Consider the following 24,633-nt stretch of genomic DNA (forward strand, 5'->3'; position numbering starts at 1 on the left):
GTCTGATTTAGAAAACCCATTTTAAGTGAATAAGTTAGCTAGAATGGAGCGTGGCTACAAAGAATGCCTTTTGTTGAGTTCACAGTAAAAAAAAGTAATTGTTCAATGTGAACAACCCTTTTGTCAGGTTAAAGATGACAATGCACACTATATGCTAGTATTTCAAAAATAGTCTTTATTGTTACTTATGCACAAAGGAAAATAGGCTTAGTACAAATACTGCAAATCTAAAAAGGCACAATAGCACAGGTCAGTCCAAACGAGGAATCACCTCATGCAATAGAACAAGACACTGCTAGGAGTTTAACATTAATCCTTTTCAAGGACCAGCACGCTTCACGGACCTTGCTTCACTGAAAGCATAAGTAACTCCATTATACCTTACTTTGTTCATGTTAAATAAAACCATAAAGAATAGAGACATACAGTGTAATAATAAGTATATAATCTATCAATAAATATACACCGTTTCTACCACTTTTAGAAAATAGGTTCTGCCAGGTGTCTTGGCAAATGTTAGTGCTGGAACGTTACAGTTTTTACATAGTATTACAGTACGTACTATGCCGCACAACACTACAGGCTGTATAGAAGACAAGTAACAATGCCTCATCAATAACTCCTGGCTATATCAAAGCACCAAAAGCTTTTGTTCATAAGTCAAGGTGCGTGGAAACCTCTTAGCTGTTGTTTACCTTTATGTTACGACAAAGGATTGACATCAAGGGCACTGTTCTCGTAGAAGTACCAGACTCCCTGTCACTTTCATCTGCTCATGTAAGGTGAGCAGCTTAACATTTATTTACATTAAAATGGTAGCATACAGTTACCTGAATATCCCTGAATAAATAGAAATGTGCTCATGAGAATACAAAACAATATCAACTTTTAATTTCCATCCTAACGTATATAGCTTCATTTAGGTCCTGGGAACAGAGGCGATGAATATGTTGCAACTTTAGTACATTGCTGTCTAATGTGGGAGGGAGAGGGAACTTTAGTGTTGGACTGTAGGGATCAAATGACGTTCTGGTGGATCAAAACTATGTATGGAGCAAAGTGATAGCATACCTTTCCTTTTTATACATTTTGACATGTATTTTTGCTGTTGACTGCTTATATTGTACAACCCCCTTGGCTTTAATGGCTATTTTAACCTATAGACTGATTTGGTTCCTTGGATTCTACATCACATATTTTACATGTATGTGCGATCCTGACATCCAGATGAACAATATAAACCAATAAATTGAGGCCAGCGAAACGACGTAGGGGTAGGCTCCTGACCTTTGTAAGTATAGCTGGGTGTCAGTTGGCCAGGTGCATGGACAGTCTTATATGTTTAATAAAACTTTTTTCAGGGACAACCGATGTTCCAACGTTTACCGAGGTGGTTTGTTTCCCCTCAGATATGTATGGCCAACATCCTTGTCTCCCTGTATTCATACTGCCGATAGCACTGGGCAAATGACACTACACTAGCTATACTTCTCTATATGTCCTTTTTGTTTACATTAGTGTACTGGGTTTACTGAGGCATCTTTAGGTGTGTTCTTTATATATATATTTATATATATATGTATTGTGGCTTGTCTTTAAGTCCACTTTTCATTGAGTATTGTATACCTATATTTATGTGCCATTCCATGTGCCTATTGGACATTATCTAATATCTGTGTTCGGAGTCGTTTTCTTTCTAACTGCTGCTGATTTTTTATCATGTTTTATCTTATCTGATTATAATAAAGATTTAGATTTACTCATAATGCTGTGTCAGTTTGGTGCATCTATCCAGATGAACAATGTCAATCATAGGATGTGGACTGTGGGATTCCTTTATTCATTTTATTGCTGGATTTTCATTATTTCTTGAGCTATTGGGTATGGACCAGGAAATAATGAAATCTGACTTTAAAGTGAACCAATCAGCATATTTTAGCATATATAACGCTTAACATCGTGTTATATGCTAAAATCGTTATCCTCACCATCCCCGGGGGACTTTTTGCCCCACGGATATTGAAGATATAAAGTTATAAAGTCCCCCCCTGGCTGCCGAGTAAGTAGTCCCCTGTACGGGGACTTTTACTCACCAGCACCTGTCACTCCCACCGTGGCCCCGCCCCCTTGTCTTGATTGACGGCATGCGTTATCGCTCTGCTCCCCAAGTAGATGGAGCAGTACAGTGACGCAAACTGTCGGGGGGCTGGACCACGACCACAGCGACAGGACCCGGTAAGTATAAGTCTCCAACCAGGGGACTACTTACTCGGTGGCCGGGGGGGGGGGGGGCCTTTATAACTTCATATCATCAAAAAGCATTGTCAAGCGTTATATATGATGATTGATTCCCTTTAACCAAGTTTCGCAGGATTCTGTTGTCTATTGGTATTATTGCTGCTGCTGTTGAATGGGCAGGAGATTTACCTTGTTGAACATATACGGAGGCTTCCACAAGCCTGAACTAGACTATATAGAGAGACGGTTGGGGAAGCTCATCTTACAGAAGCAGCAAGCAAATAACAGTAGTTTAGTCATGACTTGTAAGTAAACTCACCCACATTGTAAGGTTGCACTGAAATGATTTATATAATGGTAACTACTCCAAGTGCAATATATAAATATAGTAAAGAAATAAACCAAAATACAAGACAAGGATCTGCTCCAGTGTCTAATGGGATATACAATATAATATACAATCTGGTGAAATAACACAGTACTCTGTATGAAACAAGAAACATTTTTATAAAGAAAGTTCTAAATAATGATACTGTCTGCTTTTATATCAACTAGTTATAGAAAGTTAAACAGATTTGTAAATTATTCTATTAAAAAATCTTAATCCTTCCAGTACTTATCAGCCGCTGACATTGAGTTGTTCTTTTCTGTCTGACCACAGTGCTCTCTGCTGACACCTCTGCTTGTCTCAGGAAATGTCCAGAGTAGGAGCAAATCCCCATAGCAAAAATCTATTACTTCAGACAGTTCCTGAAACAAGCAGAGGTGTCAGCAGAGAGACTCTTGTCAGAAAGAAAAGAACAACTCAACTTCAGCAGCTGATAACTACTGGAAGGATTAAGATTTTTTTAATAGAAGTAATTTACAAATCTGTTTAACTTTCTGGAGCTAGTTGATATTAAAAAAAAAAAAAAAAAAATGTTTTCCCTGGTATACCCCTTTAACATGCAGCCTTCGACAGTTATAACATTCTATGACACTTTCTACATTTCATCATGTGACTCACAAACATGAAAAACAAAGGGGTTTGGCACCTTTTAACAATTTTGGTGTAAACCATAGAGATAGGTCATACAGATTGACGTGGTTACACACAGAGGCTTTACTGTGGCCCTGTTCTCTATAACCACACAGCTCTGCCCCCCCCCATCTCCCTCGTCCTTCTGTAACGACTCATCCAGCCATAACATGGCTGTCTATAGGGGAGAAAATGACATTCATATCACTCTGCCTCCTCCGTAGCATTACATTGTGCACAAGCAAGGGGCAATGGATGAGGTAAAGTTACGTGTATCACCACCTGCTCCTCCATAGACAGCCATGATATAGATGGATCCAGCCATTGCACAAGAATGGGGGAGCAATAAGGTTCATGCTGCAGGATTATAAAGAACAGGGTAACGGTGAAGCCTCTATGTATATTTAAGTTAATATGTTAGTTAATCTCTATAATCATTACTATGGTTTACTATAGAGTTGATAAACGGTGGCCAACCCCTTTAAAGCAATTTTCCTATCATTGACTTTTATGGCATAAAGGGGTCTACCTACTAATACTAGAGGCCGGGTAGACACAGTATTTTGGTCACTATTTTTAGCCAAAACCAGGAATGGGACTGACACAGAGAAAAACTATGTAAAGAGTTACAGCTTATTCTGTGTTTTGAACCCATTTATGGTTTTACCTAAAAACACTGGACAAAATAATTTGTGAGCCCAGCCTGAGAGGCAGTGAATCGAAAAAAAATTAATGTTTTAAATACTGACCATAGGGCCTTTTCAATGCAGCCCCATTTTGTGGGATCACACCACTGATAGTCTAGCTGATATGCCTTAAAAGTCTATCACTAGGACAGGACTCTTCAAATCAGAGGATTAGTGTAAAAGCCTAATCGTGATTGGGTGTATCTGCATTCACTAAACAGTATACCAAAGTTCTAAACAAGGGGGTGAAATGGAGTCACATGGTCCCTCTCAGCTAGCCACTAGTTCTGAAGAGGAGGATGTCATGTTGAGTAGGACGCTTCAGAAACATAAGTCCCAACATCAATACGTTACTGCTGCTGAACGGCTTAGGTGAGAGTACGGCCTGACTGTATGGAGTATCATAATGATGTTGTTATTTAAAGAGAACCTGTCAGGGTCAGCATACATTCCTAAAACTGCTAGCAGCACTATACAGAGGACAGGCAGAGCACTGAACAGATATGTTGGGCTACGACCGAGAAAAACCTTAAAAGGGTACTCCGCCTATAGACATCTTATCCCCTATCCAAAGGATAGGGGATAAGATGTCTGATTGCGGGGGTCCCGCTGCTGGGACCACGGTGATCTCTGTGCAGCATGCTGTGTTCGTTTAGGCAGCTGGGGTTGTGACGTCACGGCCATGTCCCTCATGACGTCACACCCCGCCCCCTCAATGCAAGTCTATGGGAGGGGGCGTGGCGGCCACCACGCCCCCTCCCAAAGACTTGCATTGAGCGGGCGTGGTGTGCCATCACGAGGCGGCATGGCCGTGACATCACAACCCCCCTGATTATCTCCAGTGTTGCTAATGCGTTCAAGAACCAAGTACAAATCTATACAATAGAAGTAAGCATACACTATAAAATAAAATGTGTTCAGAACAGCATATAAAATATCTATTTGTTGTCAAATAAAATGGGTCCATCTTTCTAGCTGGAGAACATATTTACAAACGTGTCCCTTACAAAATTGGCTCATAAGTACAAAAACTAAAAGCAGCATTCTTTATCGCTACATACAGTTTGAAGTGAGAGCGAAATTGCATGGCAGTGTACCCTCTATAAAGCAAGAATTGCTAAAAAGTAGAGCCAGGTTATTCCTATTGTTCCAGACAGCAGGAGCAAGTATAAAAACATCACTTATTCAGGTCATCTCCCTGCAGTTATACCACATTATGACAGCATTAAACGCTATTTAAAAGAATTTCTCAGCTGGGCTGCATGAGTTAAATTGCCCTAAAAGGGTCAAATCCAGGATTCTGGCCGGACCTACATCCTATTGTTTAGTTATGGTTTTGGGTGGCTGGATGTATGCCCAGATCTGTGGTTTCATAATTTAGGTTAAATGATATTTACAATTCTGGCTGGCTCATTGTTAGGGCTGCACAGAAAAAAACTGATAACATGACCTATAAATGGCCCTGATTTACTAAGAGTGGAGTGTAGGTTTTGTTTTGTTTTTTGTTATTCCAACATTTTTTTTTCCATGGTATTTACTAATTTACTCCGCTTTCCAAAACTTTATACATGCTTTAAAGTGTAGGGTTTTCTTCCCAGAAAATTCACACGATTTTGAGAGTGGTTTTCAGAAAAGACAAGTGATTTTGGATGAAATGTAGAGAACACGCCTCTTTTCCGGAAAACCACGCCCATTTTGTAGTTTTTTTTCCCCCACTCTAAGGGTTTCTGATTCTGTCGGGTTTTTTTCTATTGCACATTCAGAATTTACACAGAATTTAGGCACAAAACCCAAACAAAAAAGAGTCGGAATGCTGTTAGTAAATGAGGGCCAATGTGTAAGGAGAAAAAAAAAATTACACTGAATTAGGGAACTATTTAAATGGGTTTCTTAGGAGGCAATAGGCTTATTAGTGGCCTAGCAATATTTCATTGGTGGGATACCGGATCAGCTGTTCGGCAGAGCTCTGTGCTCGGATGTACACAGTAATGGAGCTGGGACCACTTATATTGATGGCCTACAATAGGGATAGGCCATCAATCACAAGGTCCACAAAAAATCATTTGACTAATGTTTTTAAACTATGCAAAAAAATTAAGAAGAAACAACAAAATAAACTTTTAAAAAACAGACCAAACGTAGACACTTGTTGACTTCATTGGGTCAGTGGGTGCAGCACAGGTACCCTGAAATATACATTAAAATGTTGTACAGTAGTGACATAGCCCTAAAACATCATTCGTAGGGCCTTGGCCACATTTAAGATTTTCCTCCAATCCTGGAAACCCCTTTAAACCACAAGCAGGGGGATTAATCTAGTAAACATGACTTTTATATAAGATCATCAGGAACAAAATAAAACAATATGAATAAAAAGATAAAAAGGAGTTAGAAGTTATATACATGGATATGATTTTCCTATGGGTATCTCCTGACGGCTGTACACTATTGATTTGTGGTTAATGGAATTATTCTCAACAAGTCATTCAAATTCTAAGATGTATATTCAATTCACATTGGCCCACGTACATTAATGCGTACATTATCAATATTTTCTACTGTATACAGCACCAACTTCTAAAGGCAGATATGATCTGGTCTAATGCACAGTCTTTACCTACAGGACACTAAAAAGCAGTGGCGGTAACTGGGACTCTGTGCTCTTCTATGGTGGCTACTTCTGGAGTGGCTTCTCCTATGCATTCATAGTTCTCCCTTCTATCTTCGGCCGCTGGAGTCACTTTTTCCAGGCATTCATAATCTTGCCTTTCTTCATCTTTTTTTGGAGTGACCTTCTCGGGACATTCATGTACCTGTAGTTCATCTTCTGGTTCTGGGGTGGATTCCTCATGACACCTGTGTGCCTGCCTCGGATTTTCTTCAGTGCTTGTATTTTGAAGAATTTCATATGCCTGCCTTCCATCTTCTCCTTAAAAAAACAAAACAAAACGTATATTATACACTGAATGCATTGACTACTGAGAGGGGAAGGTTGATTTTTAAGTTAAGGGAGAGATACCACCTAGATGGGGAGGAGGAGTGGGGAGATAATGGTAGAGAGCTAAATGATACTGGGGGTACTTTGCCACTTTGCTACATGGCATTTTTTTCTCCTATAAGACATGACATTGGAGGGAGGGGGGGGGGGGGGCAAGACTATCCTGGACAGGACATTATCTTACCAAAACAGGAATTGCTACCATTCATATAAGGATCAATATATTCACACAAATTTTGACATGTTAGAAGATTGTTATAAGCTATTGTAACATGGTGTTTTACAAACAACTGTTGATCAACACCTCCAAGGAAGATAAGAGAAACCTTAGATGCATGCTGCCATGTTAAAGCAAACCCAATATGTGGCAGCATTTGGAAATAATACGTGTGCTGCGTGCTGTGCTTTCTTCGTGTTTATTTTGTTCTTTGTGTGTGCTTGATATTTCTCATGGTAAGGCCATAGTAGACTGCACTTTAGTCTCCTAATATGTATATACACTGCTCAAAATAAAGGGAACACTTAAACAACACAATGTAACTCCAAGTCAATCACAATTTTGTGAAATCACACTGTGCACTCAAGAAGCAACACTGATTGACAATCAATGTCACATGCTGTTGTGCAAATGGAGCAGACAACAGGTGGAAATTATAGGCAATTAGCAAGACACCCCCAATAAAGTAGTGGTTCTTCAGGTGGTGACCACTGACCACTTCTCAGTTCCTAAGTTCCTATACTTCCTGGCTGATGTTTTGGTCACTTTTGAATGCAGGTGGTGCTTTCACTCTAGTAGTAGCATGAGATGGAGTCTACAACCCACAAAAGTGGCTCAGGTAGTGCAGCTTATCCAGGATGGCACATCAATGCGAGCTTTGGCAAGAAGGTTTGCTGTGTCTGTCAGCGTAGTGTCCAGAGCATGGAGGCGCTACCAGGAGACAGGCCAGTACATCAGGAGATGTGGAGAAGGCCGTAGGAGGGCAACAACCCAGCAGCAGGACCGCTACCTCTGCCTTTGTGCAAGGAAGAGCAGGAGTCAGAGCCCTGCAAAATGACCTCCAGCAGGCCACAAATGTGCATGTGTCCACTCAAACGGTCAGAAACAGACTCCATGAGGTCCACAGGTGGGGGTTGTGCTTACAGCCCAACACCGTGCAGGAGGTTTGGCACCACTGACTGTCCAGGAGTTGGCAGATGCTTTAGTCCAGGTCTGGGAGGACAGCCCTCAGGAGACCATCCGCCACCTCATCAGGAGCATACCCAGGCATTGTAGGGAGGTCATACGGGCACGTGGAGGCCACACACACTACTGAGCCTCATTTTGACTTTTTTTAAGGACATTACATGAAAGTTGGATCAGCCTGTAGTGTGGTTTTCCACTTTGATTTTGAGTGTGACTCCATATCCAGACCTCCATGGGTTGATAAATTTGATTTCCGTTGATCATTTTTGTGTGATATTGTTGTCAGCACATTCCACTATGTAAAGACGAAAGTATCTCATACGATTAGTTCATTCATTCAGATCTTGGATGTGCTATCTTAGTGTTCCCTTTATTTTTTTGAGCAGTGTATATGAAAGCCACAACATTCTTACAAATGAATCAAGATGCAAAAAAACATTAGTTTGGATATCTCCCCTAAAAAAATATATAAGATCTTACAGTATGGTTAATGGCTTCACTTGTATGTACTACGTGAACATATGTACATGACTTACCTAAAGACAGCAACGTCTCTGTTGCAACTTTCCTAAGCTCTTCATTATCCGACTGACAGACGGTGACAAGAATATTTATGCTTTCTCTGGCCTAAAATACACCAACAAAACAGGGTTACATGATTGACATATGTTGGCCGAGTTCAACATTTAATCTTCAAAGCTTTCTTGAGGCCCAGGTGAAGGAGACAACCACCCATAATGTACAGTCTTATCTGCCTTAAGAAAACTACATTATCTTCCTGATATTCTTTCATACATATACAGTTTAAGAAATACCCAGACTGACACACTATAATTATGACACACTATAATTACATAATGGCCGGCATTTATCATTGTAGGTGTAAGTGAAGCATTTTTCTACACCTTTTTTTTGTGTGCTGGGAATATGTAGGAGCACCAGATTTATTAAATGGTCACAGAGCATTTGATAAATTTTGTGCAGGTCACATTTTCTGAAATTTCTCTCTTCGCATACACCAAAAAGCTAAGCTAAGTCTGGGCTGGTGTAGTTTTAGAGACTTTTCAGTGGCTTTGCACCTTTTCACAAAAAGGCGCAGTTAATAAAATTTTTCCATATCATGTGTATTACCAAAATCAGTGGATTGCAACTCAAATCAGCAGAAATGTGTAAACTAAAAGACATAAAAAACAGTCTAAAGACAATGATAAATGTTGGCCATAATGTTACATTCTTTAGAGGGAATCTGTCCTCAGTGTTACCCGCACTAACCTGATGGTACAGAGTAATAGTGCAGGTGATGCTGATTCCAATGCTGTTTACCTTTTTTTCCTATGTGGTCCTGTCTAGTTATTCCAGAAAATCCAAATACTTAAATGAAGTGCTTGGTGCACTGGGGGCGTTCCCAGACCCTTGGTGCACTCTTCTGCTCACCCCTGTGCAATGCCAACTTCATAAAAAATCATGGAAGAACATGTAACTCTTGATCTGCCCACTCTTGTCACATGATCTTCATCATCACAGGTCCTCCAGCCATATTCTCTATTAACCTGCACTGCTGAGCTCTGCCTCCAAGTGTACTACATACAGTGGGGAATCAAAAGTTTGGGCACCCCAGGTAAAAATTTGTATTAATGTGCATAAAGAAGCCAAGGAAAGATGGAAAAATCTCCAGATTAGACATTCTTATAATATGTCAACAAAAGTTAGATTTTATTTCCATCATTTACACTTTCAAAATAACAGAAAACAAAAAAATGGCATCTGCAAAAGTTTGGGCACCCTGCAGAGTTAACATCTTGTACTGCCCCCTGTGGCAAGTATCCCAGCTTGTAAACGCTTTTTGTAGCCAGCAAAGAGTCTTTCAATTCTTGTTTAAGGTATCTTTGCCCATTCTTCCAAATGGCTTCCAGTCTTCCAGTTTTTTGAGATTTCTGGGCTGTCTGTCACGCACTGCTCTTTTAAGGTCTATCCATAGATTTTCAATTATGTTGAGGTCAGAAGATTGTGAAGGCCATGGCAAAACCTTCAGTTTACGCCTCTTGATGTAATCCCCCATGGATTTCGAGGTGTGTTTAGGATCATTATCCATTTGTAGAAGCCATCCTCTCTTTAACTTCAGCTTTTTTTCACAGATGGCATCAAGTTAGCATCCAAAATTTGCTGAAATTTTATTGAATCCATTTTTCCTTCTACTCGTGAGATGTTTCCTGTGCCACTTGCTGCAATACAGCCCCAAAGCATGATTGATCCACCCCCATGCTTAACAGCTGGACTGAGGTTCTTTTCATTAAATTCTGTTCCCCTTCTTCTCCAAACGTACCTTTGCTCATTCCGACCAAAAAGTTCAATTTTAACCTCATCGGTCCACAGAACTTGTTTCCAAAATGCATCAGGCTTGTCTATATGTTAATTTGCAAAGTTCAAATGCTGATTTTTGTGGTGAGGATGTAGAAGAGGTTTTCTTCTGATGACTCTTCCATGAAGACCATATTTGTACAAGTATCTCTTTATAGTGGAATAGTGTACCACAACTCCAGTGTCTGCCAGATCTTTCTGGAGGGATTGTGCAGTCAAACGTGGGTTTATAATTGCTTTTCTCACAATCCTGCGAGCTGTTCTGTCTGATATTTTTCTTGGTCTTCCAGATCTTGCTTTAACTTTCATTGTTCCTGATGACTGCCATTTCTTAATTACATTCCGAACAGAGGATATTGACATCTGAAAACGTTTTGCTATCTTCTTATAGCCTTCTCCAGCTTTGTGAGCGTCAACTATTTCCAGTTTCAGATTTCTAGACAACTGCTAAGAAGAACCATGGTGCTGATTGTTGGGGCAAGGTCAGATGAGTCTGGGCATTTAAAATCTTTGAGATTGACATCACCTGTTCTTCCCAGATGATGACTGAGAACAATCCATGACACTGGCAGGTCTCAGCTTTGCAAAGGGGGGAGTGCATGCTATAAATTCTGCAGGGTGCCCAAACTTTTGCAGATGTCATTTTTTTTGTTTTCTGTTATTTTGAAAGTGTAAATGATGGAAATAAAATCTAACTTTTGTTGACATATTATAAGAATGTCTAATCTGTAATTTGATGCATTTTGGAGAATTTTCCATCTTTCCTTGACTTCTTTATGCACATTAATACAATTTTTTACCTGGGATGCCCAAACTTTTGATCCCCACTGTATAATAGATACACAGCAAATCCTGGTTGGGCATGTGACTGAAGGACCTGTGATAATAATGATGAGGATTATGTGACAGGAGGGGGACATTTAGGATAAAAAGTAAGCAGCATTGGAATCAGCGTCCCCTGAACTATGATCCTGTATCCGCAGGTTAGTACAGATAACAAGATGGTGAGAAATCCCCTTTAGGGTGATCAAAACCATTGACCAATACCAGTTTCTGAAGTGTGCATTTTTATGGTATCTTTCTTCCTTCAGCCCTATATTTTAACTTTTAATACATTTTAAAATTGTATACTTTATACATTATCATATTACCGTATATACTTGAGTATAAGCCAACCCGAATATAAGCCGAGGCCCCTAATTTTACCCCAAAAACCCAGGAAAAGTTATTGACTCGACTATAAGCCTAGGGTGGGAAATACATCATCCCCCCTTTCATCATCACCGCCTGTCAATCCCTTCATCAGTGGTCTTCAACCTGCGGACCGCCAGATGTTGCAAAACTACAACTCCCAGCATGCCCGGACAGCCCTTTTGTTTTGTACTCACCTCCCCTCGGCAGGAAGTTAGGGTGAGCTGGTACGGGCCATCTATGCTGCAGAGACCGTCCGGTGGGGATGGTTTGTCATTCCGGGATGTCCATTTTCACCGGGGGGGGGGGGGGGGCAGCACGCTTCGGGCCCGGCCCCGGACTAGTGACATTGCCTTGACGACGACGCACAGGGACGTTGCGCATGTACGTCCCTGTGCGTTGTTGTCAAGGCAACGTCACACACTGGGCCCGAAGTGCGGAGAGGAGGCCCCCCCCCCCGGTGAAAATGGACAGCCCGCAACGACTAATCCTCCCCACCGGACAGTCCCTGCAGCATAGATGGCCCGAACCAGCTCACCCTAACTTCCGCCGAGGGGAGGAGAGTACAAAACAAAAGGGGGGGGGGGTCTGGATGATGACGAAGGCCTCAGTGGTCTTCAACCTGCGGACCTCCAGAGGTTTCTAAACTACAACACCCAGCATGCCCGCACAGCCAATGGCTGTCCGGGCATGCTGGGAGTTGTAGTTTTGCAACCTCTGGAGGTCCGCAGGTTGAAGACCACTGATGAAGGGATTGACAGGCGGAGAGTTCACTCGAGTTTGATTTATTAATACATCACATAGAGACGTTTGTACAGAAGACAGGTTTGTACAGGTGGTTAAATGGAATCTGACAACAGGATAGGGAATCCTAACCTGTTTATAGATGCTAATAGGGGCCATTACTATAAGCATTAGAGTACCTTTAATATGCCTCTCTGGTCGCAATTTATCTGTGATATCAATTTAATTGATTTGCAAATTAGGTTGTTCAGTGCCTTGGGAGTTTCTTGACCCCTAGGTGCACTGATACAGCCACTGGCTCCTCTCACCATCCCCCCTCATGAATAATGAGCCGCCTCTCTTCGGTGACATAACTTAAAGGGGTTGTCCACCATAAGGTGATTTTACTACGTACTTGCCAGACAGTAATAGCCAAGCTTAGGAAGTATCTGTGCTTGTCTTGGGGCTAATATACCACATAATATGGACCTATGGATGGAGGGTAAATATTCCAATCCCTATTTACAGTTGATCACTAAAAGTGATCATTAATACCATAAATTTACCATCCAGAGTGAATAATGTATACACTATAAAACATAACTTTTAATTCAGTCTTGGGGCTAAATGGCAATGTTGTGAGATTACCATAACGCTGAGGCTCTCTCTTTGTGAACTGGCTATTTCCTGTTGGAGTTGGTTCCCTCCAACTACGGGCAAGCGGCCATATTTGTGAACCAAGGGGTAAAGGAACACTCTGAGTGTAACTAACAACCTAATTTGCATACCAATAAACTGATAATTACAGATAAATGGCACACTGGAGTGCCATATTAAAGTTTCTATAATGCCTTTGGCTGTCCGGGCATGCTGGGAGTTGTAGTTTTGCAACAGCTGGAGGCTCCCTGCTTGGGAAACACTGACATAGACAGTGATTTACAGCTCCCAGCAGATCTTTCTTACTTTTATATGTAAGGATTTGCTTTATCTATATTAGTTATCTACTTATTTTTCTTTAATCCTCACTTTTTCCTATTTTTGGATGACATTTTGTTGCCTTTAGAACCAATTACCAGGTTTCCATAGAGTTATGGTCTCAACATACAATGGTTTCAACATACAATGGTCGTCCCAGAACCAATTAATATTGTAACTTGAGGGACCACTGTACAGTTATGTGTTCCATAATTTACATTAGCTTTGGATCTGTAGCCCTTTTATCCTGCCAAGATCAGTAGGTAAAATGTAAGCGATGGGAAATACAAGGTCAGGGCACTAGGAGAAAATTCATGGAATTAAACTTCAAATAGACTTGTAGACACTTGCCCGTGCCACCTAGTGAGTGGCAGACAAAAGACAGATCGGTGCAGCTAATGAACCTCTAACAGACTCATGTACTTGAATCTGGCAGGAACATTTAGTTATTTTTTAGAGTTTAAAACCCATTACACAATAGGACCTATTAATGTGTTTTGGGTAGTGCCAACCACGTAGACAGCAAACTACCAAACTGTCAGAAATTACAGCCAAGAAACCAATTTCACAATATCATGGTGATGTTACATAAACATGGGCCAGCCAGATACAAACATATCCTTCATTCATATAGAACATGGGCATCTATTTTTAACAATACTGCAAACATTGCTGCTATCACTGCACACACACAAAATATAGCATCAATGGTGACATGGGTTACATACTGTATGAATCAACCTATAAGAAAGAAAATATTTTGGGGCATCCGATTATATCCCATTATTGTGTCACAACTTGATCCCACCAAAGGATTTTCTGGTAAGCTAGTAAGGACCTGAACCCTACAAATGTCCAGGCCTTTTTTCAGGGGAATTTGGCATTAGGATTCACATGAAAACCATTGGGATTCCACTTACTGCTGTTGTGCGTCACAGAAAAAGTGTGGCATATCACTTCTTTGATGTGGAAACATGCTCCACTGAATGTGGCCAACCTGCATCCAAAACCTTGGTCAAATCTGCAGCATATAAGCTGCATATTTTCAGCAGAAATAAGAGAGTACGGATCAGATTTTTCAAAAATAGAGAAACATACTCTAATGGCTGCACATGCACAACTGATACTATGGTCTATCTGCTTCTCAGCATAATTTCAAAAACGAACAGGTTGTTACTGTACACCCATTCGCCACGTCAAGGCCACCTATAAGAGTGGGTCCCTAGACTAAAACTGGTGTAGCACTGGAAAGCGACCACCATCACCGCGACACCAAGCCCACAGGGGAAATGACCCAGTGGTCAAAAAGACCCACTGCTGCCTGACCAAGCCCCTGGCTCTGGGCCACACCACCCCACAGAAACAATGGCCACCACACCAGTGTGAACACCTACCATATGGTAAAGGTAAATCTAAGCTGATCAAGTTATTAAAAAGGCATGCTCCGGGGGAAAACATTTTTTTTTAAATCAACTGGTGCCAGAGAGTTAAACAGATTTGTAAATGACTTCTATTAAAAAATCTTAATCATTCCAGTAGTTTTAAAGGGGTTGTGCGCTGCCCTGCCTTTTGGAGCTCCGCTCGCAGCGTCCAGAAGTTCATTACTCCGAACGCTGTGTGCGGGCTTCTGTGTTCGCGGCCGCCCCCTCGTGACGTCACGCCCGCCCCCTCAACCAAAGTCTATGGGAAGGGGGCGTAACAGCGGTCGCGCCCCCTTCCCATAGACTTTCGTTGAGGGGGCGGGCGTGACGTCACGAGGGGGCGGCCGCGAACACGGAAGCCCGCACACAGCGTTCGGAGTATAATGAACTTCCGGACGCTGCAAGCGGAGCTCCGAAAGGCAGGGCAGCGCACAACCCCTTTAAGCTGCTGTATGCTGCAGAGGAAATTCTTTGCTTTTTGAATTTCTTTTTTGTCTTCTCCACAGTGCTTTCTGCTGACACCTGATGCCCATATCAGGAACTGTCCAGAGTAGCATAGGTTTGCTATGGAGAGTTTCTCCTGCTCTGGACAGTTCCTGATACAGGCATCAGGTGTCAGCAGAGAGCACTGTGGACAAGACAAAAAATAAATTCAAAAAGAAAATAATTTCCTCTGTAGCATACAGCTGCTAAAAAGTACTGGAAGGGTAAAGATTTTTAAATAGAAGTAATTTACAAATCTGTTTAACTTTCTGGCACCAGTTGATAAAAAAAAAAAAAAGTTTTCCACCGGAGTACCCCTTTAACTTTTAAAGTTTTTGTCACATTCCAAAAAATAATTCAATATGTCTAACAGAAAAAAAATTTAAATATATTTTTAGGTACTTAGAGGCACTATGCTCAAACTATTTCATAACCTTAAAATCTCAAGATACCGAAGCTTCATATTTACCTGTCACCATGATGTGACAGTTCCATCACAGAGGCAATAAAAAATCATCAATATTAAATGAAAAGTTACAAAAACATGAAATGAATTGTGTAGTATTTAAAATATTCTACTAGAATACTTCAGTCTTGATTTATCTGCACAATTCTGTCCAGTTGCTACAGAATCAATCATAAATATGCAGCGCGTTTTCAGTTTTTGGTAATGTAAAGAATTCATGTCCAACCCATACAGATATCCCAGAGGCTTAAAGACTTCACTTTCCCACGACCATTAGGCCACCTTTTTGCAGAAAGTGAGCTCGGTGGCGGTATTACCAGCAAACCAGGTTTTTCCCTCTGTATCGGTGTCAATGTTATGTTTAACAGTATACATGGGAACTGCCTGAGGTAAAACAAATTACCTGAGAAAAGGCCAAAAATATGACAAAAGGAACAAAGCCAGGCACATAGAACTGACAGGGGCAGACACTGGGCTCTGGGACATGCACATTTATTACATTTCAGCTGCATAGCATTCATAAATGGTGTTAAAAGCTTCTTATTTACAGTTGCTTGCAATCTAATGGGGATCTATTTTCCTAGTTAGAGGGAAATGACTGGCATTGCTATGGCTTGTAGTTTTCCATGGGTATTGGCTTACAGGTTTCCAGTTTTTGAAATCGAATTGTGTCCCTCCTTTCCTTTATTTATTCCAGACTATAAAGATTTAGCTATTTAAGTCTTTCCTGAAGTTTTATGCTTAAAGGAGGAGCTTAGCGTTTTTTTATTTATGATACCTTTGTGCCCGGGCTTCAGAAAGTAAAAAAAAACATACTTTAACTCACCTTCCGTCGCTCCTCTGTTGCACCGATATAGCTTTTCTGTCCTCCAGTCCCGGTGTTCTTACTGCTTCCGTATGCACGGAACATCACACTGCGATCAGCTTATTGCCGGCCACAGCAATGTCCCGCCTTGGCCAGTGATAAGCTGAGTGCTGTAACGAGCCTGGGCCCCGCATTCTCCCTGCTGCCTGGGCCTGTGACTGACACTGCGCTCAGCCTATCACCGATCGAGGCAGGACATCACTACGGCCGGCAATATGCTGATCTTAGTGTGATGTTCCGTGCACACGGAAGCAGGAAGAACACAGGGACCAGAGGAAAGAAGAACTATATAGATGCAACGGGGGAGTGATGGAGTTAAAGATTATTATTTTTTTTTTTTTCCTTTATGCAGCCCGGGCACAATGGGATCATAAAAAAAAAAACACTACAGTACTTCTTTAAGACCTTCTACTATTTTTGTAGCCCATTTTTGGACCTCTTCTATTTTTGAATATATCTTTGTAGGTAAGGTCTCCAGAAATTAGTACAGTTATTCCAGATGTGGTCTATCTAGAACTTAGTAATTAAATATTTAACTATATATAAGCAATATATTATCATATACAATACAAAGGTTATGTTTCATAGTAAAGATGAAACTCATATACCGGGTACAAAATAACCTAGAAAAGATATCCACTAATAACTTATGATTTAGTCAAATAACTATAGCTACTACTGATAAAAAATGCATATTCAGCTTTAAAGACATGGCGTGGTTCTATTAGCACCTGGCAATTTACAGCATTAATAGTACGCAGCATAGCTCAAAGACAGAACTACAGTAAATACAAAACCGGTCAGTCTGTCTTACTGCTCTAGGGGAAAGTAAAACATTTGGCATGATTGGTCATAAGAGGCTTGTTATCATCACAAACACTCACCTGAAGGCATCTTAGAGCCAGGCATGCAGCTTTCTGGAGGTCAACATTAGGCTTAGTCACTGCCTCACAATAGTAAGTAAGGGCCTGAAGTAGTACACAGACATTATAGCTATTATTATGGTTATTATTATTATCTTCATTTTTTTTTTTGCCTCAAAATTTGGGTTGTCCACTTTGGACAATCCCTGCTTGTTAGAAGGGGTACCCCTCTGTAGAACATTTTTTTTAAACATTATCTCCAGGATGCTGACATATTAAACAAAAACTTATACTAACCTGCCGCCACTCTCTCGGTGCCCCGGTATTGCTGCTCCCGTCCTCCGGTGCAGTCTTCTCCCTCGGCTGGCGATAGGCAGTGGCAGTGTGACGTATTGAGCCTCAGCACAAGTCTTCCTGGTGCTGGGCCTCAATACATTGCATCGCAGCTCAGCCTATCACCTGCCAAGGCGGGACATTGCTGCAGCCTGGGGATAATGTTAAAAAACAGCCCCCCTTTAACAATAATCAGACCACAATGTATCCTTCTGCTGGGACCCTGAGCGATCAGCTGTACTCTTTAGGAAAATAGAAAGTGTTCAATATCCCAGTGGTGCCACTAAAGGGTAAACTAAGCATTACACAGTGCCCATGTAAGTCAATAGAGTATGTATGTAATGCAGGACAGGGAAGGTCCTCCAGAGTAAGAGATGCTCTCAGTACCGGTTCTCCACTCTGGTCAAGTGATCTATCTCTATTACCTCAGAATGTCTTAAAGAAGAAGTCTCATGCCTGATCAGTACAGAAAAATTTATCCCCATCCGCAGGATAGGGGATACATTTTAGATTGTGGGGTGTCCGTGCACTGTGGCCCCCCGCGATCATCTGTTTGGAGCCCCGGCTCTCCAACAGAGTGGCGCGTTACGGGGGCCGCCATGAGCGGGGGTTGTGACGCGCCACTCTGAAGGAGAGCCGGAGCTCCGTACAGACGATCGCGGGAGGTCACAGCGCACCGTTTTTGTGCACTGATCGGGCATGAGACTTGACTTTCATTGCATCTCTCTCAAAAAAAATAAAATAAATGATGTCCATAACCAGACCCAATGCCAAGCAGTTGGGCTAGTTACTGAAAAAGGTATAGATTGAACTGGAATTGGGCAAATGTAAAGACATTTTATGGATCTAATCCTGGGGTTGCCTCTAAAAATGTCTAAAAAAATTTGCACAGTGAGGGAGAGGAAAAAAAAAAGTTAAAATCCACACTATATAAAGGGGGTAAGTGTTTTTTTAAGCAGAATAACCTAGTTAATTTATTGCAGTAAAATGACCTAAGCAATTTGCCCCAAATCCTTTCCCTCAGATTCTGGCCATTTTTAAAAACCATAGCCCACCTTTTCTCTGAACTCCTTTGATATGGATGCAGCAGAGGAGAGTGAGTCCAGTGCTTGACAGATGTCATCTTTTTCAGAAAGCAGCAGATTTCGTGAAGTAAGGATTTCCTGGGACTGAGGCAGAGTACATGTTTCCAGATCCCTCATTTTACCTGTATCCACAGTGGTTTGCATCACAGGTTCAGCTAAAGCTGGAAAACATAGAATAATAAAGAAGGCAATAGTTACTAATAATAACAGAGCAATATTGTACTAATTCTTGGCAAAGCATAGCCTTCTAGTATGGCATGTGATCTCTCTTTTTTTTTTTTTTTTTTTACTGTTACAACTAATATAACTTTCTAACTTTCCTTCAGAGAAGTGCTCTAGTTTTTTTGTCCATAACATGCACACTTACCATCACGTGTAATACAGCTTAGGCTTCTTTCACAATGCCGTTAGGACACGGCAGTGTTATGGACGTCAAAGGAGCTGGGGGGAATAGCGTGAGAAAAAATACTGCTTGCGCCGTCTTTTTCTTCCGCTACAAAATAATGCCACCCGACGGACCCCATTATAGTAAATGGGATCCATCGGGACCCGTTATTGCCAGTTGTGCCCCATCCCGATAACGGCTCCTAAAGGCTGGAAGAAAAGAGAAGAGCCTAACTAGAGCTGGGGGGTATGACCAAAAATGTGTATCACGGTATTTTTGTAAGTTATGGCGGTTCCACGGTATTCCCCCGCATCATGTGACCCGTGGGCGCTGCTTCTCTAACCCCCCCCCCCCCCCCCGGTTTATCAGCCCAGTACTGCGCTGTCCCCCACATCAGGGAACTACTCATGTTACCCGCAAGCACCGCACTCCTTGTCTTCCTGTGAGTTGTGGGCCGCCGGCGCTGGAAATCTGTACTGTACTACATATTTCTGTGCCCGGGCTGTAAAAATCAACAAAATAAACTTTAACTCACCTTCCTACGTTCCCCCGTTGCTCCAATAACGGCCTCACGCTGGGGATGGGAACATCACAGAGCTGTGATAGGCTGAGCACACTGTCATGTAAGGAGCCGGCCGGCTTCTTACATGACAGTGCGCTCAGCCAATCAACAGCCGAGGCGGGACATCGCTGCGGCCGGTCATAGGCTGACGGCTCTGTAACGTTCCCATCCCCAGCATGAGGCCGTTACCGGAGCAACGGGGGGAAACTAGGAAGGTAAGTTAAAGTTTTGTTTGTTTATTTTGTTTATTTTTGCAGCCCGGGCAAAAGGAATATGTAATAGTACAGTACAGAGTTTCAGCTCTGGCGGCCCACAACTCACAGGAGGACAAGGAGAGCAGCGCTTGCGGGTGACATATGATTAGTTCCCCGATGTGGGGGACAGCGCAGTGCTGGGCTGATAATTCATTCAATTCATTCATTCAACTGGAATTGCGGTATGGGAAAAATTCATATCGTACAGGAAAAAAAATTTGGTGTTCGGTATGAACCGGTATACCGCCCAGCACTAAGCCTAACTGCCGTTTAAGGGTGGGACACAACGGAAGTGTGAAAGTAGTCTGAATTTGTTTTATTTCAGTGCAGCTGCATCTATGCAAATCTGACTCTCCAAATCTTCTGGTACTTAACAGGATGACATCATCACCTATCAGATCTCCTCCTACTAGCTCTCAGATCCTTTCCCTCCTGGCTCCATCTGCTATGTCTATAGGATCAGGATATAACGTAGTTAAAACTTTCCTGTGGCTGTGTTCACACATTAAGTTTTTTTCCTGTGCTTTGGTATTTTTTTTTATTTTCCAAACATTGTTGCAACATTGTTACATTTTACTGCAATTGTGCAAATTACGGTAAAACCATAAAATTTTTAGCACAATTTGGAAAAATCACATCAGAAACAGACCAAATGCAGTAAAAATTTGAAAATAATGCAGTATAATTCCAATGTGTGATCACAGCCTGAAGACTTCAAATCTTCATAAAACAGCTCGATTGTGGGGGGGGGGGGGGGGGGGGGGGGGGGCGTGGCTTGATGCAGACTAAGATGGCCACACATTAGGATCTCTCCTGCTCCAGTGGCCGCAAATTCAGCTTTTAAACCTCTGGTGACCCCGCTACTCCCATGGGGAGGACCTCCCGAAGGGCTTAAACTTCTTACTCCACTGACCAGTTGCACTCTAGCCTGCCTGGAAGCATCCTACGCTATCTGCAGGCCCCTCTGACCTCTGCACCGCCTCACCTTCCCGCTATTACGGGTACCGCGCAGGTCCTGCGCTCCCGCTCTGGAGGCCGGAACTTACCTCAGGCGACAGACTCTCCTGCTTACCGCCTGCCAGCGCCGGAGACCCCGGGATCCTCCTCCCAACCCCGGAATCCTCCTCTCCTGCTGCCTGCCTCTACTGCTCTGCTGGTGCCCCGTGACTTGGCCCGGCCATCCCTGCGCTGCCTTGGTGCACAGACTCCGGAGCTCCAGTCTCCTGCAGACGCCTCAGCGTCCTCCTCAGCTCCTGCAAACCAGAACCTGGCGGTGAGTGCTTGGTATAGCCGCCCAGCGGGGTCTGCTGCTTCCCTCAGTGCTGCTCAGCTGCCCCCACATGTGGAGATTTCCCCCTCCTCACATAGCCGGTGTGCTGCACCGCCCATCTTGGGCCTCCCTGGTGCATAGCTCGCCTCCTCACGCCAGCGCCTTGCTGCCTACAGCTGTTCCAGGCTACTAAGCCCTTCCCTCACCTGTCCCCTCTGCCAGGGGGCTCAGGCGCAGCTCAACTGTGCAGGTCATCCTGGAGGGGTATGCTGCAGACCCACCTACACTCCATCTCTCAGCCCCCCTGGACCCCCTCGCTGCCTGTTGTCCACCTCACAGCCCTCCAAAACAGCAGAGAACTCACTTGACCAGCGTGATGTCTTTTGGAGCACCTTGCCAGTCTCCTCAGGGGACTCCTCATCCCCTTCCTGGGCCTGTGGCACATGCAGTGTCAGTTCCTGCCTCAAACTCCTAGCATGCAGTCTCCGATTCAGATCTGCCCTGCTCGGGCCTCTCTGTACCCTCCTCAGCTTTTCCTGACCTAGGCCAGCTCCTCTCTCAAATTCCAACTAAGGAGGACTTCCGCTCTCTCATTGCTGAAGTTAAAGATGCCTGTCGGGCGGAAATTTCCGCCTTGCGTCAGGATTTACAGCATGTTTCTGACTGGGTAGAGGGCCTGGAGGACGCTCATGATACCACTAGGGCATACATTGCTCAGCTTCACTCTATAATTGCCCCTCAAACTGACTTTCTTTGTGATCTCCATGCTCACATAGAAGATCTGGATAATAGGGGGAGGTGTAACAATATAAGAGTGCGGGGACTGTAGGAAGCTACCCATGAGGAGGATCTTTTCGTTACTCTGGAAGCCATCTTTAACCTCATCCTTGGGAAGCCCCCTTCCCACAAGATCAAATTGGACAGAGCTCATAGGGCCCTCTGCCCTAAATCTAATATGGGCATTCCTCCAGATGTTGTCTGCTGTGTGCACGATTTTCAAGTTAAGGAGGCCATCATGACAAAGGCTCGATCCCTGAGGAACTTTACTTTTGATGAGGCTCCTATTCAATTATTCCAGGATTTGTCCTGACTGACGCTCAGGAAACATCGGATGCTTTAATCCCTCCTGGCAGTCCTCTGCTCTCACCACGTGCCTTATAGGTGGAACTTTTCGTTTGCTCTACACGCCCGTAGAAATGGACGCTCTGCTGTTTGACATTCCTTCTCTGATCTTCCCACCTTTTGCTCCACCTTGGAACTGCCGATACCTCAGATGGTGGATTGGGATCTGATGTCTCCTCCTCCTCTGCCTCCTGTGTGGCGACCTGTTCGGCTCCGCCGGCCTGGATCCCAGAAGAAATCTCTCCCTCGGGACTCTGGAGCTTCCCCTCGAGTCCCCCTCTGAGATGTCGCTGGGGGCTTTTTGTCTCTGTCCTGATGCTCCTGGCCCGGGACATTTCTTGGTTCCTGATTTCTCCCTGCATGACAAGGGACCACCTTTCCATGCTGCAGAACTTTAGTTTTTGCATCTCTCTGTTGATGTTGTAGTATTGCATTTTTTGGTCACCAATGGTTTATTTTCTCTAGCTTACCTGTGGTCTTTTGCTGTGGCCTCGGGGTAGGGTGCCTGCCTTTTTAGTGGTTGCTCTCTGTTGGTGTACTTCCATATCTCCCCCTCGAGGCTGTAGCAATGGACTGTTCATACTCTGGCTTCTGGTTCACTCTGGTGGTCTTGGTCTCAACATTGACTAATTGGTCAATGGTTCACCTTATTGAAATGTGTTGTATTCTGTTTTTCTTCTGTTGTCCTGTCGGTCTGTCTGTTCGCCCTTGTGTCTCCCTTCCTTTTTTGTTCTTTTATTTCTTTAGGTCGTTCCTCCTTGCTCTTCTTCTCAGAGGTCCGAGTTCTCCAGTCACCCTCTCCTCAATTCGCACTGGCTCTCTTGGGATTTCTTGTGAGTATGGCTCTTAAAGGGGTACTCCCATGAAAAACTTTTTTTTTTTTTTTATGAACTGGTGCCAGAAAGTTAAACAGATTTGTAAATTACTTCCATTAAAACATCTTAATCTTTCCAGTACTTTTTATGGGCTGTATACTACAGAGAAAATGCTTTACTTTTTGAATTTCTCTGATGTCATGACCACAGTGCTCTCTGCTGACCTCTACTGTCCATTTTTGGAACTGTCCAGAGCAGGAGAAAATCCTAAAATGGACAACAGAGGTCAGCAGAGAGCACTGTGGTCATGACATCAGAGAAATCCAAAAAGAAAAGCATTTCCTCTGTAGTAGCATTTCCTCTGGAGTACCCCTTTAATTAGCGGTATTCTCTCTCATCATCCACCATGGTCAAGTGTGTCTCCCTGAACGTTAAAGGGCTGAAATCCCCCTCTAAGAGGTGTTTGTTACAACAGGAGTTGGTTGAGCTGCGGGCTGATATGGTTTTCCTTCAGGAGACACACTTTGACTGTTCTGGATCCTTTCAATTTCTCCAGCACCTCTTTCCACAGGCCTACTCTGCTGTCTCTGATAGGAAAACGGCAGAGGTTGATATCCTAGTCTCTCGGTCATGCGCCTTGCAGGTCTCTTCCTCCTTTCTTGATCCCCAGGGGCATTATGTGGTGATAGAGGGGGGGGGGGTCCTGGGTGGGGTCCAGCTGCTGCTTTGTAATATTCTCAAATCCCATTTTTGCGTAGAGTCCTAGCTAGGCTTCATAAATACCCTTCCTCTGCCTGGTAGCTTGGGGGTGACTTTGTCTTATCTTTTCTCCATATCTAGACCGCCACTCTCTCTCTGCTGCCCCTCCTACCCCTCCCCAATTGCGCTTAGCTACCATTTTCTGACGGATTGTACGGGCCTCTTCATTATACGATTTATGGCAAATAAATCACCTGACGTAGCGCTCTTTAAGCTTTTAATCACACCCCCATAAATTGCATACACGCATTGATTATTTCTTTGGCAATCTCCCCATGGTACGCATGCTCTCCACTGCTTCTCTTGAACCTATTTCCTGGTCTGACCACTGCCCCATTCTCCTCTCTTTCTCTCCCTCTCCTTCTACTCTCTGGCGATGCCAGTGGCGACTAAATGATTCCCTCCTTAAATCGTTATCTTCCCGGGAGTCGATACAGAAGTTTCTGATTACTTTGCAACTAATGAGGGTTCTGTCTCCTCGCAGGCTGTCCTCTGGGAGGCTCATAAGTCTGTAGTGCGCGGGCATTGTATTGCTCTGGGTACGCGACTTAAGCGTGATGCTCTGGCTCGCTCCCGGGAA

General features: G+C 43.2%; 1 protein-coding gene across 4 annotated transcripts in view; it reads right to left on the bottom strand.

Moving 5' to 3' along the window:
- Nucleotides 1-4,728: 4,728 nt before the first annotated feature.
- The window catches only part of RIPOR2 (RHO family interacting cell polarization regulator 2), a 195,522-nt gene continuing 175,617 nt past the window's right edge, over nucleotides 4,729-24,633 (bottom strand). For 3 of the 4 annotated variants that reach the window (XM_056521321.1, XM_056521324.1, XM_056521322.1), the window contains 4 exons: nucleotides 18,857-19,047; nucleotides 17,490-17,573; nucleotides 8,660-8,750; nucleotides 4,729-6,871 (listed from right to left, as the gene is read on the bottom strand). In XM_056521321.1, coding sequence (XP_056377296.1) covers nucleotides 6,570-6,871; nucleotides 8,660-8,750; nucleotides 17,490-17,573; nucleotides 18,857-19,047 — 668 coding nt within the window. In that variant the 3' untranslated portion in view covers nucleotides 4,729-6,569. The remainder of the gene's footprint in view (nucleotides 6,872-8,659; nucleotides 8,751-17,489; nucleotides 17,574-18,856; nucleotides 19,048-24,633) is intronic. The other variant, XM_056521323.1, reaches the window with a different exon arrangement.

Source organism: Hyla sarda, chromosome 5 (assembly GCF_029499605.1).
Source record: "Hyla sarda isolate aHylSar1 chromosome 5, aHylSar1.hap1, whole genome shotgun sequence".
Classification (NCBI taxonomy): Eukaryota; Metazoa; Chordata; class Amphibia; order Anura; family Hylidae; genus Hyla; species Hyla sarda.